General features: G+C 39.5%; 1 protein-coding gene across 3 annotated transcripts in view; it reads right to left on the bottom strand.

Moving 5' to 3' along the window:
• The window catches only part of RECK (reversion inducing cysteine rich protein with kazal motifs), a 1,668,523-nt gene that overhangs the window by 190,877 nt on the left and 1,460,906 nt on the right, over nucleotides 1–16,740 (bottom strand). Inside the window, exon 21 of one of the 3 annotated variants that reach the window (XM_075314991.1) lies at nucleotides 12,820–14,887. The exons of the other annotated variants lie outside the window; for them this stretch is intronic. Within the exon in view, the coding sequence (XP_075171106.1) occupies nucleotides 14,675–14,887 (213 nt within the window). The 3' untranslated portion in view covers nucleotides 12,820–14,674. Of the gene's footprint in view, nucleotides 1–12,819; nucleotides 14,888–16,740 lie in introns of those variants that run through there. 3 annotated transcript variants of the gene reach the window in all.

Raw genomic sequence — 16,740 nt, 5'->3', positions numbered from 1 at the left:
TAGTTGGAATCACACACGCTGTCTGTGTTCCTACAGTGTAAAAATAAATAAATTGGCATCAGGTCCCTCCATGTTATGATACCCAGTGCAGATAAAATATATAGCTATAGGCTGCAGCCCCAAGCCACGTGCTTATCTCAGCTGTGTATCAAAATAAGAGGGACCCTTTGCAGCTTTTTAAAAACTATTTACTGTAAATAAATAATTTTAATTTAATGGCATGCAGTGCCTCCCAATTTTGACACCCAGCCAAGATACAGCTAAGTGAATAGGATAACTGAAGTGAGCACTAATATATATATTATGAGTGCAAGCCAAAAATTACATACTATATACGGATAAGGCTGCACATCAAACTTAGATAATAGTATAATGCCTCAAGCATATGAACAAATATTGGAATATACAATGAAAAATGCTACTTGCTAATTTGAACATGTGAATAATGAATTGCATACCTGCCATGAATATTAGGAAAAAGGAGATATTTAGCAATCGCATTGATCAATGTAACTGAGCCCCAAGGCCTCGTCAAGGCATATCTCTATATTGGGGTCCCTAGCTCTGTGACCCTAACTGTGTGTCATCTCATTGCAATTAAAAACTGCTGTGGGTGGAGAGGGGTAACTAAGGACTTTCTTATATAGGAGATGGAAAAAACATGGCCGAAAGGGGCGGAGCTGTGTTCACATTCAGAAAAAAACTACATATAACTGAATAGGATAACTGAAGTGAGCACTAATATATATATTATGAGTGCAAGCCAAAAATTACATACTATATACGGATAAGGCTGCACATCAAACTTAGATAATAGTATAATGCCTCAAGCATATGAACAAATATTGGAATATACAATGAAAAATGCTACTTGCTAATTTGAACATGTGAATAATGAATTGCATACCTGCCATGAATATTAGGAAAAAGGAGATATTTAGCAATCGCATTGATCAATGTAACTGAGCCCCAAGGCCTCGTCAAGGCATATCTCTATATTGGGGTCCCTAGCTCTGTGACCCTAACTGTGTGTCATCTCATTGCAATTAAAAACTGCTGTGGGTGGAGAGGGGTAACTAAGGACTTTCTTATATAGGAGATGGAAAAAACATGGCCGAAAGGGGCGGAGCTGTGTTCACATTCAGAAAAAAACTACATATAACTGAATAGGATAACTGAAGTGAGCACTAATATATATATTATGAGTACAAGCCAAAAATGACATACTATATACGGATAAGGCTGCACATCAAACTTAGATAATAGTATAATGCCTCAAGCATATGAACAAATATTGGAATATACAATGAAAAATGCTACTTGCTAATTTGAACATGTGGATAATGAATTGCATACCTGCCATGAATATTAGGAAAAAGGAGATATTTAGCAATCGCAATTGATCAATGTAACTGAGCCCCAAGGCCTCGTCAAGGCATATCTCTATATTGGGGTCCCTAGCTCTGTGACCCTAACTGTGTGTCATCTCATTGCAATTAAAAACTGCTGTGGGTGGAGAGGGGTAACTAAGGACTTTCTTATATAGGAGATGGAAAAAACATGGCCGAAAGGGGCGGAGCTGTGTTCACATGCAGAAAAAAACTACATATAACTGAATAGGATAACTGAAGTGAGCACTAATATATATATTATGAGTGCAAGCCAAAAATACATACTATATACGGATAAGGCTGCACATCAAACTTAGATAATAGTATAATGCCTCAAGCATATGAACAAATATTGGAATATACAATGAAAAATGCTACTTGCTAATTTGAACATGTGAATAATGAATTGCATACCTGCCATGAATATTAGGAAAAAGGAGATATTTAGCAATCGCATTGATCAATGTAACTGAGCCCCAAGGCCTCGTCAAGGCATATCTCTATATTGGGGTCCCTAGCTCTGTGACCCTAACTGTGTGTCATCTCATTGCAATTAAAAACTGCTGTGGGTGGAGAGGGGTAACTAAGGACTTTCTTATATAGGAGATGGAAAAAACATGGCCGAAAGGGGCGGAGCTGTGTTCACATTCAGAAAAAAACTACATATAACTGAATAGGATAACTGAAGTGAGCACTAATATATATATTATGAGTGCAAGCCAAAAATTACATACTATATACGGATAAGGCTGCACATCAAACTTAGATAATAGTATAATGCCTCAAGCATATGAACAAATATTGGAATATACAATGAAAAATGCTACTTGCTAATTTGAACATGTGAATAATGAATTGCATACCTGCCATGAATATTAGGAAAAAGGAGATATTTAGCAATCGCATTGATCAATGTAACTGAGCCCCAAGGCCTCGTCAAGGCATATCTCTATATTGGGGTCCCTAGCTCTGTGACCCTAACTGTGTGTCATCTCATTGCAATTAAAAACTGCTGTGGGTGGAGAGGGGTAACTAAGGACTTTCTTATATAGGAGATGGAAAAAACATGGCCGAAAGGGGCGGAGCTGTGTTCACATTCAGAAAAAAACTATTGCAATGAGATGACACACAGTTAGGGTCACAGAGCTAGGGACCCCAATATAGAGATATGCCTTGACGAGGCCTTGGGGCTCAGTTACATTGATCAATGCGATTGCTAAATATCTCCTTTTTCCTAATATTCATGGCAGGTATGCAATTCATTATTCACATGTTCAAATTAGCAAGTAGCATTTTTCATTATATATTCCAATATTTGTTCATATGCTTGAGGCATTATACTATTATCTAAGTTTGATGTGCAGCCTTATCCGTATATAGTATGTAATTTTTGGCTTGCACTCATAATATATATATTAGTGCTCACTTCATTTATCCTATTCAGTTATATGTAGTTTTTTTCTGAATGTGAACACAGCTCCGCCCCTTTCGGCCATGTTTTTTCCATCTCCTATATAAGAAAGTCCTTAGTTACCCCTCTCCACCCACAGCAGTTTTTAATTGCAATGAGATGACACACAGTTAGGGTCACAGAGCTAGGGACCCCAATATAGAGATATGCCTTGACGAGGCCTTGGGGCTCAGTTACATTGATCAATGCGATTGCTAAATATCTCCTTTTTCCTAATATTCATGGCAGGTATGCAATTCATTATTCACATGTTCAAATTAGCAAGTAGCATTTTTCATTGTATATTCCAATATTTGTTCATATGCTTGAGGCATTATACTATTATCTAAGTTTGATGTGCAGCCTTATCCGTATATAGTATGTAATTTTTGGCTTGCACTCATAATATATATATTAGTGCTCACTTCAGTTATCCTATTCAGTTATATGTAGTTTTTTTCTGAATGTGAACACAGCTCCGCCCCTTTCGGCCATGTTTTTTCCATCTCCTATATAAGAAAGTCCTTAGTTACCCCTCTCCACCCACCGCAGTTTTTAATTGCAATGAGATGACACACAGTTAGGGTCACAGAGCTAGGGACCCCAATATAGAGATATGCCTTGACGAGGCCTTGGGGCTCAGTTACATTGATCAATGCGATTGCTAAATATCTCCTTTTTCCTAATATTCATGGCAGGTATGCAATTCATTATTCACATGTTCAAATTAGCAAGTAGCATTTTTCATTGTATATTCCAATATTTGTTCATATGCTTGAGGCATTATACTATTATCTAAGTTTGATGTGCAGCCTTATCCGTATATATTATAAGATACAGCTAAGGACTGGTATTCTCAGGCTGGGGAGGCTCATTGTTATTGGGCACTCCCCAGCCTAAAAATAGCAGCCTGCAGCCTCCCAGAATTGTCACATCCATTAGATGAAATCCTTTATTTGGTACTGTAATATCTGCAACAGATTTCTGCACAAAATTTGCATCTCCTGGCAGAAAACCGCAGTGAAAAGACGTCAAAACTGTTTTAGTCCATTTTTTTGCAGAGAGATGCAGATTTGGTGCTGAACTTATATACCATATTATATTCCTGCACCAAATCTACATCTCCTGTCAAAAAAAATCGCATCAATACCAAATCAAAACCTAATAGTGTTTCGATGCATTTTTTGCCAGAAGATGCAGATTTGATGCAGGAATAAGGAGCATCAAATCTGCATCTCTTGGCAAAAAATGCAGTTTTCTGCCAGGAGATACATGTCTGATTGAACTTGGTTCACCTAAGCTGAGGTTACTGAGTTCAATGAGGTCACCTGAGGTCAGTTTACCTGCTGTCGTAGGTGGGGCATCATTGTAGCCTCCAGCTGTGACTGAACATCAACTCACATCTGTGGTTAAAGGTTGCTTTACACGCTGCGACATCGCTAGCAATCTTGTTAGCGATGTGACACGCCAGATCGCAGATGCGATCTGCCGAGATCGCACATAGGTCGTTTTTATAGCGCTGGTCACATGTGCGATCTCGGCAGATCGCATTTACGATCTGGCGTGTCACATCGCTAACGAGATCGTTAGCAATGTCGCAGCGTGTAAAGAACCCTTAAGTCAGCCTCTACCTGCAGCCACAGCGGTCTGTCATGTTCTGTGTCCGTGCACTGTGACTGCACGATGTGGCAGAGTCGGAATCATCACGAGACCTAGAGTGGATTACATCTGACTAAATAGAATATACGTCACTCCACTTAGTTCAGCAGGGGGCTCAGATGGGACACCACTCCCAACACTAAATAAATGAATAAAGAAGTGGCACTCCTATAACGTATGAGGAACAAAAAATGTTTATTTGTAGAAAATACTGTGATGTTTCGGTCTTAACCTCAGACATTTTTCAAACTACAAAATAGGAAATCAAGACAATAAAGAAAAATCAATATTACAAACTGATATGTTATATAGACTCAGTTACACAAAGTATGACTACTGATACAAATAAGGACAAAAGGAAAAAGAAAATAGAAAAAGAAAAAATGCATACATGAGTAAGCGGTTATGTGAATATACATAGTGTGTCATGCAAAAGTAAAAAGTAGGCAAAAAACAGTTTCCTTCGTTATTCAAAATTTAGTGAAGCTGAGCCTAATAGCTGGGTCATTGTTTATATGGGCCGGTATAGTGACTGTCTGAGTCAGGAACTGGTAAAAAATATTTTAAAAGGCTGCATAAGTGAGGTATAATGGAGACCAGGCACTAATGGAAAAAATGCTAATGAGAAATTGAAAACTTACCTATAATGAATATGTCAGACTGTGAATAATGGATAGTGAACCATATACCAGGAAAAAAACGCTGTAGGCATAAAAGGAAAATTACTGCCTGTATAGAACCAAGTAATTCCCATATTGGATCTTCACAAGTCCTAGTTCCTGCACTTACTCATTCACAAATGGTCTACGGCCGCCAGATGACTCATCTCAGCACACAGGTACAGTCTAAACATGCCATTGTCACGCGGTCATTACACCGTGCACGTCCCTTCCGGCCTTCTAGGCTTGCGTGCAATTTGTTTCTACGGCCTGCGTCTCAGTTGTTATTACTGACACTGATGACGCGGCTGGCACTTCCGATTACAGCAGTTTCCATGGTCACCAATGACGCGGCATCCATTTCTGGCAGATCGCCATTTAAACTGCACTTTCAATACACAAGCCATACGCTGCTTTGCCACTCTGATACCACCATCCAGGTTTACTGTTAGGCCACTTTGGCAAGTGTGTTTTGGTTAGCTGACCTGCATTAGTTCTGCAGCCTTTTAAAAAAAATTTACCAGTTCCTGACTCAGACAGTCACTATACTGGTCCATATAAACAATGACCAGCTGTTCGGCTCAGCTTCACTAAATTTTGAGTAACGAAGGAAATTTTTTTTGCCTACTTTGTACTTTTGCATGACACACTATGTATATTCACATACAGTTAGGTCCAGAAATATTTGGACAGTGACACAAGTTTTGTTATTTTAGCTGTTTACAAAAACATGTTCAGAAATACAATTATATATATATAATAAGGGCTGAAAGTGCACACTCCCAGCTGCAATATGAGAGTTTTCACATCCAAATCGGAGAAAGGGTTTAGGAATCATAGCTCTGTAATGCATAGCCTCCTCTTTTTCAAGGGACCAAAAGTAATTGGACAAGGGACTCTTAGGGCTGCAATTAACTCTGAAGGCGTCTCCCTCGTTAACCTGTAATCAATGAAGTAGTTAAAAGGTCTGGGGTTGATTACAGGTGTGTAGTTTTGCATTTGGAAGCTGTTGCTGTGACCAGACAACATGCGGTCTAAGGAACTCTCAATTGAGGTGAAGCAGAACATCCTGAGGCTGAAAAAAAAGAAAAAATCCATCAGAGAGATAGCAGACATGCTTGGAGTAGCAAAATCAACAGTCGGGTACATTCTGAGAAAAAAGGAATTGACTGGTGAGCTTGGGAACTCAAAAAGGCCTGGGCGTCCACGGATGACAACAGTGGTGGATGATCGCCGCATACTTTCTTTGGTGAAGAAGAACCCGTTCACAACATCAACTGAAGTCCAGAACACTCTCAGTGAAGTAGGTGTATCTGTCTCTAAGTCAACAGTAAAGAGAAGACTCCATGAAAGTAAATACAAAGGGTTCATATCTAGATGCAAACCATTTATCAATTCCAAAAATAGACAGGCCAGAGTTAAATTTGCTGAAAAACACCTCATGAAGCCAGCTCAGTTCTGGAAAAGTATTCTATGGACAGATGAGACCAAGATCAACCTGTACCAGAATGATGGGAAGAAAAAAGTTTGGAGAAGAAAGGGAACGGCACATGATCCAAGGCACACCACATCCTCTGTAAAACATGGTGGAGGCAACGTGATGGCATGGGCATGCATGGCTTTCAATGGCACTGGGTCACTTGTGTTTATTGATGACATAACAGCAGACAAGAGTAGCCGGATGAATTCTGAAGTGTACCGGGATATACTTTCAGCCCAGATTCAGCCAAATGCCGCAAAGTTGATCGGACGGCGCTTCATAGTACAGATGGACAATGACCCCAAGCATACAGCCAAAGCTACCCAGGAGTTCATGAGTGCAAAAAAGTGGAACATTCTGCATTGGCCAAGTCAATCACCAGATCTTAACCCAATTGAGCATGCATTTCACTTGCTCAAATCCAGACTTAAGACGGAAAGACCCACAAACAAGCAAGACCTGAAGGCTGCGGCTGTAAAGGCCTGGCAAAGCATTAAGAAGGAGGAAACCCAGCGTTTGGTGATGTCCATGGGTTCCAGACTTAAGGCAGTGATTGCCTCCAAAGGATTCGCAACAAAATATTGAAAATAAAAATTTTTTTTTTGGGTTTGGTTTATTTGTCCAATTTCTTTTGACCTCCTAAAATGTGGAGTGTTTGTAAAGAAATGTGTACAATTTCTACAATTTCTATCAGATATTTTTGTTCAAACCTTCAAATTAAACGTTACAATCTGCACTTGAATTCTGTTGTAGAGGTTTCGTTTCAAATCCAATGTGGTGGCATGCAGAGCCCAACTCGCGAAAATTGTGTCACTGTCCAAATATTTCTGGACCTAACTGTAACTGCTTACTCAAGTATGCATTTTTCCTTTTTCTATTTTCTTTTTCCTTTTGTCCTTACTTGTATCAGTAGTCATACTTTTTGTAACTGAGTCTACACAACATATCAGTTTGTAATATTGATTTTCTTTATTGTCTTGATTTCCTATTTTGCAGTTTGAAAAAGGTCTGATGTTAATACCGAAACATCACAGTATTTTCTATAAATAAAAATTTTTGTTCATCATATGCTATAGGAGTGCCAGTTCTTTATTTATTGTGGATTACGTCGGACCTAGGTACTTTGGGGGTTAACAAAGGGGTGAAAGAGGGTGTTTTTTTTAATTTTATTTCAAATAAAGGATTTTTTTGGTGTTTGTGTTTATTTCTTTTCACTTACAGATTAGTAATTGGGGGGTCTCATAGACGCCTTCTATTACCAATCTAGGGTTTACTGGCAGCTATGAGTTGTCATTAACCTCTTATATTACCCTGATTGCCACCACACCAGGGCAATCAGAATGAGTCGGGTAAAGTGCCTTGATGTGCACATCTAATGTATGCAACACTTCTGGGCTGCTGCAGGCTGCCAGTTTTAGGCTGGAGGGATATTAACCAATGGTCTCCCCACCCTGAGAATACCAGCCCTCATCTGTCGGCTATATCATGGCTGGGTATCAAAATTGGGGGGGCCGCATACCTTTTTTAAAATGATTTGTTTATATAATTTATATTGATACATAGCCAAGATAAGCACACAACTGGGGGCTATAGCCTGTAGCTGTATGTTTTATCTGTGCTAAGTATCACAATATGGGGGGACCATATGCCAAATTTTTAATTTTATTTTTACACTACTATAGAGACACAATGTGTGTGATTCCAAGCAATCATAAATGCTGTCCCACAAGGTGGGGGCATGGTCTGACTGCAACCAATAACAGACACCGGTATTGCCGGTGAGCGGGAGAAGCTGTCAAACAAAATCTATGAGAGTAATGAGCAGCCCCGGAAGTACTGTTATAGCTGCGCTGGAAACTAGGTAAGTATAACAGCTCTGCCTTATTTCCTACTTTTTTTCTTTTTCCTTTTTTTTAAAATTATCTGGGTGGCCGAATCCAAACAGTTACACTGAGTTTCCTGAGAACTCCGTGTTCGGGGTTGCTTCACAGATACTAAAGTATCGGGTACGGATCCCAAATTTTACAGTTTGGGTTTGCAAATCACTACTAGCTTTTCTTACAGTACTTCTTAGGCTAGGTCTTCAATATATGACTGTTATAACATCTGTCACTGGCCAGATGAAAAAAATATAAAGAGCAGAACACTGCAGCTCCTGACACTATATACCGGCTGCTCTGAGGAATTTCTGATCACCAACGTTAAAATAATAGGAGTTAATCTGCAGTACCTAGCAGTAGTCATTAAAAGCTTTATATTACCATTTCTATTTAAAGAAGACCTTCAGCAAATGTTTCATGTCAAACTAAACACCCAAAACAATAGTGGGGCAGAGTGGAATAAAATGTTCTTGTTCCATTTTTAATTTGGCCACTCCGATGTGAATATATTAGCAATCAAAATATTTGGCACCGCAAAAGTTAACTATTGTTCTGTCCAAGTAGGTGTTATCATATAGCAACTCACAGTGAGAGAAGAGGTACACCACCCAGTGAAAATATTTAATAACACCCAGTTGGAGTTAACTAAAGTTAACTCTTTGGGTTCCAAATATTTGATTGGTAATATCTCCACAACAAGCCACTATTTCATCATTTTTCCAGTTCAACATGAAAAATATCCTCTCCAAAGCAGATTTGGTACCAGAATAGGTCCTGTTATATAGAAATATAGTATTTCTTCCCAAATGATGCTCAACTACTAGGTAGACTATAATAATAAAAAAGCCTAGTAAAAAGCCAATTGAGATTCTAGACAACAGTCTGCTAAACAGTATATGCCCCTCCACATAAAAGCTCAAAAGTCATTTAGCACAGTCAAAACTCATCCTGTTTCTATAGTCAAAAGATGGGGTACTGAACCTTCATATATTAGAATTCTCAGGACATATGGTGTGTACAACTGAACATCTTTCATACACATAAATGGTGCTCTAGTGTACAGATTAATGCTGATTAGATTTTTTTTTAACATACATACAGTCATGGTTGAAAGTGTTGGCACCCTTGAAATTGTTCCAGAACATTAAGTATTTCTCTCAGAAATTATTGTAATTACACATATTCTGTTATACAGATGTTTATTTCCTTTGTGTGTATTAGAACAAGACAAAAACAGAGGGAAAACAATTCACACAAAACCTCCAAAAGGTGGAAGACAAAATTGTTCGCACCTTTCCAAAATTTTGGGTAAAAAACTTTGTCTCAAGCATTTGATGGTCATTCAAAATTACCTGTGGCAAGTAACAGGTGTGGGCAATATGAAAATCACACCAAAAAGTAAATAAAAAGGGGACAATCTTTGCATTGTTTGTCTGTGTGTTCCACACTAACCATGGAGAACAGAAAGAGAAGAGAACTGTCTCAAGGTTACAAGTCCATCTCCATAGATCTTGATGATCCTTTGTCCACAGTGAGCAACATAATCAAGACGTCTACAACCCATGGCACTGTAGCTAATCTCCCTAGAAATGGACAGAAAAGAAAAATTGACTAACGGTTGCAATGCAGAATTGTCCAGATGATGGAAAAGCAGCCCCAATCAAGTTCCAAAGAAATTCAAGCTGTCCTGCAGGCTCAGGGTGCATCAGTGTCAGTGCAAACTAACCATCGACATTTAAATGAAATTAAACACTATGGCTGGAGATTGAGGAGGACCCCACTGCTGACAAAGACACATAAAAAAGCTAAGCTGCAGTTTACCAAAATGAATGTAAGCCAAAATCTTTCTAGGAAAGTGTCTTGTGGACAGACAAAACCAAAATAGAGTTTTTTGCTAAAGCACATCATTCTACTGTTTACCAAAAATGGAATGAGGCTTACAAAGGAAAGAACAGAGTACCTAAAGTTAAATATCGTGGAGGTTCAAAGATGTTTTGGGGTTGTTTCACTGGCTCTGGGTGCCTTGACTGTGCAAGGCATCATGAAATCTAAAGATTACCAAAGGATTTTGGGTCACAATGCAGTGATTGCATCCCAGATCATGGGTCTTCCAGCAGGACAATGACCCTCAATATTCTTTAAGAAACATCCAGAATTTGATGGAAACAAAGCGCTGGAAAGTGGCCAGCAATGAGTCTGGATCTAAATCCCATTGAACACCTGTGGGGATATCTTAAAGTTGCTGTTGAGAGAAGACACCAGTCAAATATGAGAGACCTGGAGCAGCTTACAAAATAAGAGTTGTCCACAATTCTAATTGAGAGGTATAAGAAGCTTGTTGATGGTTGTTGGAATAAAATGATTGCTTTAAATTATTCCAAAAGATGTACAATCAAATATGTTGAGGATCCCAACAAGATTTTTCTGTATTTTTTGTGTTGTTCCAATACACACAAAGCACATAAACATGGGTATGACAAAACATGTCTAAGTGCAACAATTTTCTGGGAGAAATAATTTTCTGGAACAATTTCAAGGATACCAACACTTTCGGTCATGACTATAATTAATATTATATGTCTAGTTTAAATGAGTCATACAAAATAATAAAAAAAATATAATCACAATGACGTAACTTTGAGAATGATTTGAATAAAAATAAATATACCGTATTTTTCTGACCATAAGACGCACTTTTTTCCCCCCAAATGTTGGGGGAAAGTGGGGGTGCGTCTTATGGTCTGAATGTGGCTGCGGGGAATGAGGGTGCTGCGGTACAGCGGGTCATCGGGGACACGAGCAGGCTGTAGCAGCCTGCCGTGACCACGTGGACCCGCTCATTTAATATGCACACCCATCCCCCGCCCATCATCCCTCAGCGCTGAAGCAGGCACTGACAGGTGGGCGGGATGAAGGGCGGTGGATAAACAGCCGGCCCGCATGATCACCCCTGGCAACTACGGCCTGGAGTGATCATGTGCGGCTGTATTCACTGCCCCCCACGCATCATCATCAGCGTGGGGAGCAGTGAATCAGTGTACAGTACTCACCGTTCCCCTTCAGCATCGCTCGTTCTCCCGTCTGTGTCAACGGCAGCGCCGCTGAGTGGAGCCATCCCCGTTACCTTGCTGTATCGCGATCATCTCCTGTGCCGTCGGCTGGGTGGAGACTAGCGGCGCGCACAGCGATGATGTCATCGCTGTGCGCACGTGTCCACACGCAGCCGCCACCGGCACAGACACAGGAGATGATCGCGATGCAGCAGGCTAACGGGGACGGCTCCTCTTAGCGGCGCTGCCGCTGACACAGACGGGAGGACAAGTGATGCTGCAGGAGAACGGGGACGGCACCACTCAGCGGCGCTGCCGCTGACACAGACCGGAGGACGAGTGATGCTGCAGGGAGTGAGGTGAGCTGAGGTGAGTATGAACGTTTATTTTTTTTATGTGCCACAGGATGCGGCCATACACCAGGATGGGGGTATAATATGAGCAGGATGGAGTCATCTGAGCAGGATGGGGTCATCTGAGCAGGATGGGGTCATCTGAGCAGGATGGGGTCATCTGAGCAGGATGGGGTCATACGAGCAGGATGGGGTCATACGAGCAGGATGGGGTCATCTGAGCAGGATGGGGTCACACGAGCAGGATGGGGTCATACGAGCAGGATGGGGTCATCTGAGCAGGATGGGGTCATATCAGCAGGATGGGGTCATATCAGCAGGATGGGTGCATATGCCATGATGGGTTATATAGCAGGATGCGGCCATATGCCAGTATATAGCAGGATGCGGCCATATGGCAGGATGACGGTATATAGCAGGATGAGGGACATATACTGTATATACAAGGCAGGAGGATCATTACCAGGATGCGGCACCTTAGTAGAGAATTTGGGGACATTACCCCCATAACAGTGTAGGCAGCAGATCCTCGCCCCATAACAGTGTGTCATGACCACATATTTTGCTTAAAATTTTATTTTTCTATTTTCCTCCTCTAAAACCAGGGTGCGTCTTATAGTCCGGTTCGTCTTATAGTCCGAAAAATACGGTAGGTTATAAAATGTGTATACAAAATATCATAATGCTAAATAATTATTATCCATCCAGTATTTGACAAAATTCAAGATTAACAGATTCATCTAACACTTTTGGATATACAATTAATCCTAGTAAACCACCAACAAGCAGGATAGGCTGTTTGTTGCTGTTCTTAGTTGGATTTATGTTTATTATAGTTATGGCTTATGTGAAAACACACAGTAACATGATTTATCTAGATAAGAAAATATGATGTATAGGCTAGGTTCACACAACTGTATTTTCAGTCAGAGTGATGTCTGTGAAAAATGGACATCACTAGACCCAATGTTATTCAATGCGGGAATGCAGACAAGCAATTTTCTTCATTGACCGAACCTGTGTGTGAAACAAAATCGCAGCATGCAATAGTGTCTTCTGTGTGTCGGATGAGACTCACTCTTCCAAGTGTATGGGTAAACAAAAACATTTTGATTACATACAGAGCCACAGTATGGCATCTGTTTTTTATGAATACATTGCAATTCTATAATATGGGAAACTGTAACTTGTCCTGTACATTATTAATGCTGTAAAAAAAAGAGAAGACGACTAAGAAAAAAAATCGTCCGAGTTTTCTGGATGAAACTTTGACAATTTTTTATATGGTCATGTGAACTTGGTCTAATTAGCAGAAAAATGTCCAAAAAGTCTGATCTGTATATCTGTATAGTGATATTTAACTCGTCAATATTTTTGATAAGGCATATAATAAATGCAATACAATGTTTTTCCAGGTTAGATAGAAAGGCACCATGCAATGAAATATATATCGTGGAGTCTGACTATAAAGGCGTTGTCCTCAACTTTTATATATATGCTCTATACTTAAGGAAATAACATCAGTGGGGTCGACACCCCCAGTGATTAGCTTTTATCATCTTCAGTGGCTACAAGATTTAGGCATAATTCACAAGGCCGTATTTAAACATGTATATGAAAAAAAATGGTACCGGTGCCATCAGATTGTCATTCGTGTCTGTTTTTACCATCCATGTGTCATCAGTGTTTTTCACAGATGGATAAAGAAATAAATAAATTACAACGTTTCTCCTATCATTTTCAAAGTTAAATACAGATAATACACATCCGTGTGCTGTAAGTGTTTTTCATGGACCCATATTGGTACTTTTCATCCATGATACCGGAAAAACAGACATGCCTTGTGTGGTTTGCATGGCCACATGGTACATGTATAAACATGGACATGTGAACAGTACCATAAATTATGAGTACGTCATGCCGATGGAAAAAATGGATACAAGTATATTCAACACGTATATGCAACACAGACGTGTAAATGAGGCCTCAGTCAGTGTATAGTGTGAAACAACATTATTTAGTGCTGGGTGCTGCCGAGCAGCTCCAATTGAAAGGATCATGCTCTGGAGATAACAGATGATCACTGGGGGTGCCTGGCGTCATATACTCTCTAATCTCATATTGATGAGTTATGCTATGAATATGACATTATAAAAGTAGTGGACAACTCTTTAATTCGTGAAAGCAGACAGTTTTTAATATGCTTTCAGAATACTATGCTATATACTAGTGACAGATAATAAACCGAATAAATCCTTCAGCAGCAGCTTGGTGACAGATTCCAAATAGCAAGAAAATGTTGTTTTTTTTCACATTCCATAAGTAATTGTTGACTGTTCATTAAATAAAAAACAACATAAATGTGACAAAGACTCAAGTACATCTGATGACTGTGGAGACAAATCTAATAATGATGTGCTGTGATTGCTGCAGCCAATCACAGGCCTCAGCGGTAATGCCAGAAAATACAAGGCTAATACTGAAGCCAATTGCGATTGCCTGCAACTGTTGTATGCAGTAATGGCATCTCATTATTTGTGGAATGTGAAGAATAGGGAGCAATGGCCACTGGAGTATCTGCACTGGGGGATTCAAAAGATGTAATAGGGAGAAAGGTGGATTTGGGCTTTTAGTATTTATATTCTGTTTTGTAACACTTGCTTCTACCGTATTTTTAACTCTTAGAAATCTTTTAAATTACAGTAAGTAGTAGACTTTATATATAATACACATATTTTAATGACAGCATATATCATACATGGCTGAATGAATACAATAGAGTAATCAGAATACATATACATAAATAATTAATATTGCATATCTTATTGCAATCGGATTTTAGCGTTGGTGATGTTTGAACCTCAGAAGTGATGAGCGCTGATAATGGCACTTGGGAGGCCAGAGTTGGACTGTCAGAATTTATAAGTGAATTAATTTTTTCAGCTTCTTTATTACATGCATCGATCTAGACAAAAGAAAAAGACATGCTGCAAATTTGGTTTTATCATCTATACAAAGGTTTAATTAACATGAAATATGCCTTAAACTCATTTTCAGTGTTAAAAGATTAACAGTTACTATTGTATAGAATTAGAAAAAGCTGAGAAATCATTACTTGCATAAGATACACAGTACACCATGTTCCAAATTATTATGCAAATTTGATTTAAGTGTCATAGCGATTATTTTTTTTTTCTTCAATGAAACTCATTGATGGAATTGTGTCTCAGGGTTCTTTGGATCACTGAAATCAATCTCAGATACCTGTGCTAATTAGTTTGCCAGGTGAGCCCAATAAAATGAAAACTGGACGTTCCACAATATTAAGCAGGCCACAGTTTTCAAGTAATATGGGAAAGAAAAGGGATCTCTCTGCTGTCGAAAAGCATCAAATAGTGCAATGCCTTGGACAAGGGATGAAGACATTATACATTTCAAGAAAACGTAAGCATGATCATCGTACTGTGAAGAGATTTGTGGCTGATTCTGAGCACATACGTGTTCGTGCTGATAAAGGCAGAATGAGGCAGGTTTCTGCCAGGCAAGTCAATTGGATTAAGACAGCAGCTGCTAAAAAGCCATTACAAACCAGCAAACAGATATTTGAAGCTGCTGGAGCCTCTGGAGCCCCTTGAACCTCAAGGTACAGGATCCTTCAAAGGCTTGCTGTGGTGCATAAACCTACTATTCCGCCACCCCTAACCAGTGCTCACAAGCAGAAATGGTTGCAATGGGCCCAGACATACATGAAAACTAATTTTCAAACAGTCTTGTTTAGTGATGAGTGTTGAGCAACCCTGGATGGTCCAGATGGTTGGAGTAGTGGATGGTTGGTGGATGGCCACCATGTCCCAACAAGGCTGAGACGTCAGCAAGAAGGTGGAGGAGTCATGTTTTGGGCCGAAATCATGGGGAGATATCTGGTAGGCCCCTTTAGGGTTCCTGAAGGTGTGAAAATGACCTCTGCAAAGTATATAGAGTTTTTGACTGACAACTTTCTTCCATGGTAAAAAAAGCAGAAACGTGCCTTCAGGAGCAAAATCATCTTCATGCATGACAATGCAACATCTCATGCTGCAAATAATACCTCTGTACCATTGGCTGATATGGGCATAAAAGGAGATAAGCTCATGGTGTGTCCACGATCTTCCCCTGACCTCAACCCTATAGAGAAGCTTTGGAGTATCATCAAGCAAAAGATCTATGAGGGTGGGAGGCAGTTCACATCAAAACAGCAGCTCTGGGAGGCTATTCTGACATCATGCAAAGATATTCAAGCAGAAACTCTCCAAAAACTCACAAGTTCAGTGGATACAAGAATTGAGAAGGTGATATCAAAGATGGGTTCCTATGTTAACATGTAACTTGGCCTGTTAGGATAGCTTTTTATTTCAGTGAATGTGACCGCCTAATGCTGCAAATTCCACAAATAAGCATTTTTACTTCTTTAAAACATAAAATGTTTCGAAACTCAACTGTGCCTAATAATTTGGAACAGTGCATTTTGAGGGTTTTTTTAAATTTTGAAGATTATACTGTTATCATTGGGAGGTTTCTTCAATAAAATTCGATGTATACTCTAACAGGTGATGACTTTTATTAGACTGACTGTCATTAGGCACCAACCATTTGAGAATATCAGAGAAAAATATAATTTGCATAATAATTTGGAACATGGTGTAATTTGTCATAGCTTGCATACTGTATAACTCTCATGTATTGAATCCGCTTACATGCAGGACAAATATGTCCTCTGCATACAACCTTACTTTATCCTGTGGTTTAAGAAATTGCTGCTACAAGTTCCTGGTTGAATAT

Source organism: Anomaloglossus baeobatrachus, chromosome 6 (genome assembly GCF_048569485.1).
Source record: "Anomaloglossus baeobatrachus isolate aAnoBae1 chromosome 6, aAnoBae1.hap1, whole genome shotgun sequence".
NCBI lineage: Eukaryota > Metazoa > Chordata > Amphibia > Anura > Aromobatidae > Anomaloglossus > Anomaloglossus baeobatrachus.
The sequence above is the reverse complement of the archived record's forward strand: the minus strand, read 5'-3'. Positions and strand labels throughout refer to the sequence as shown.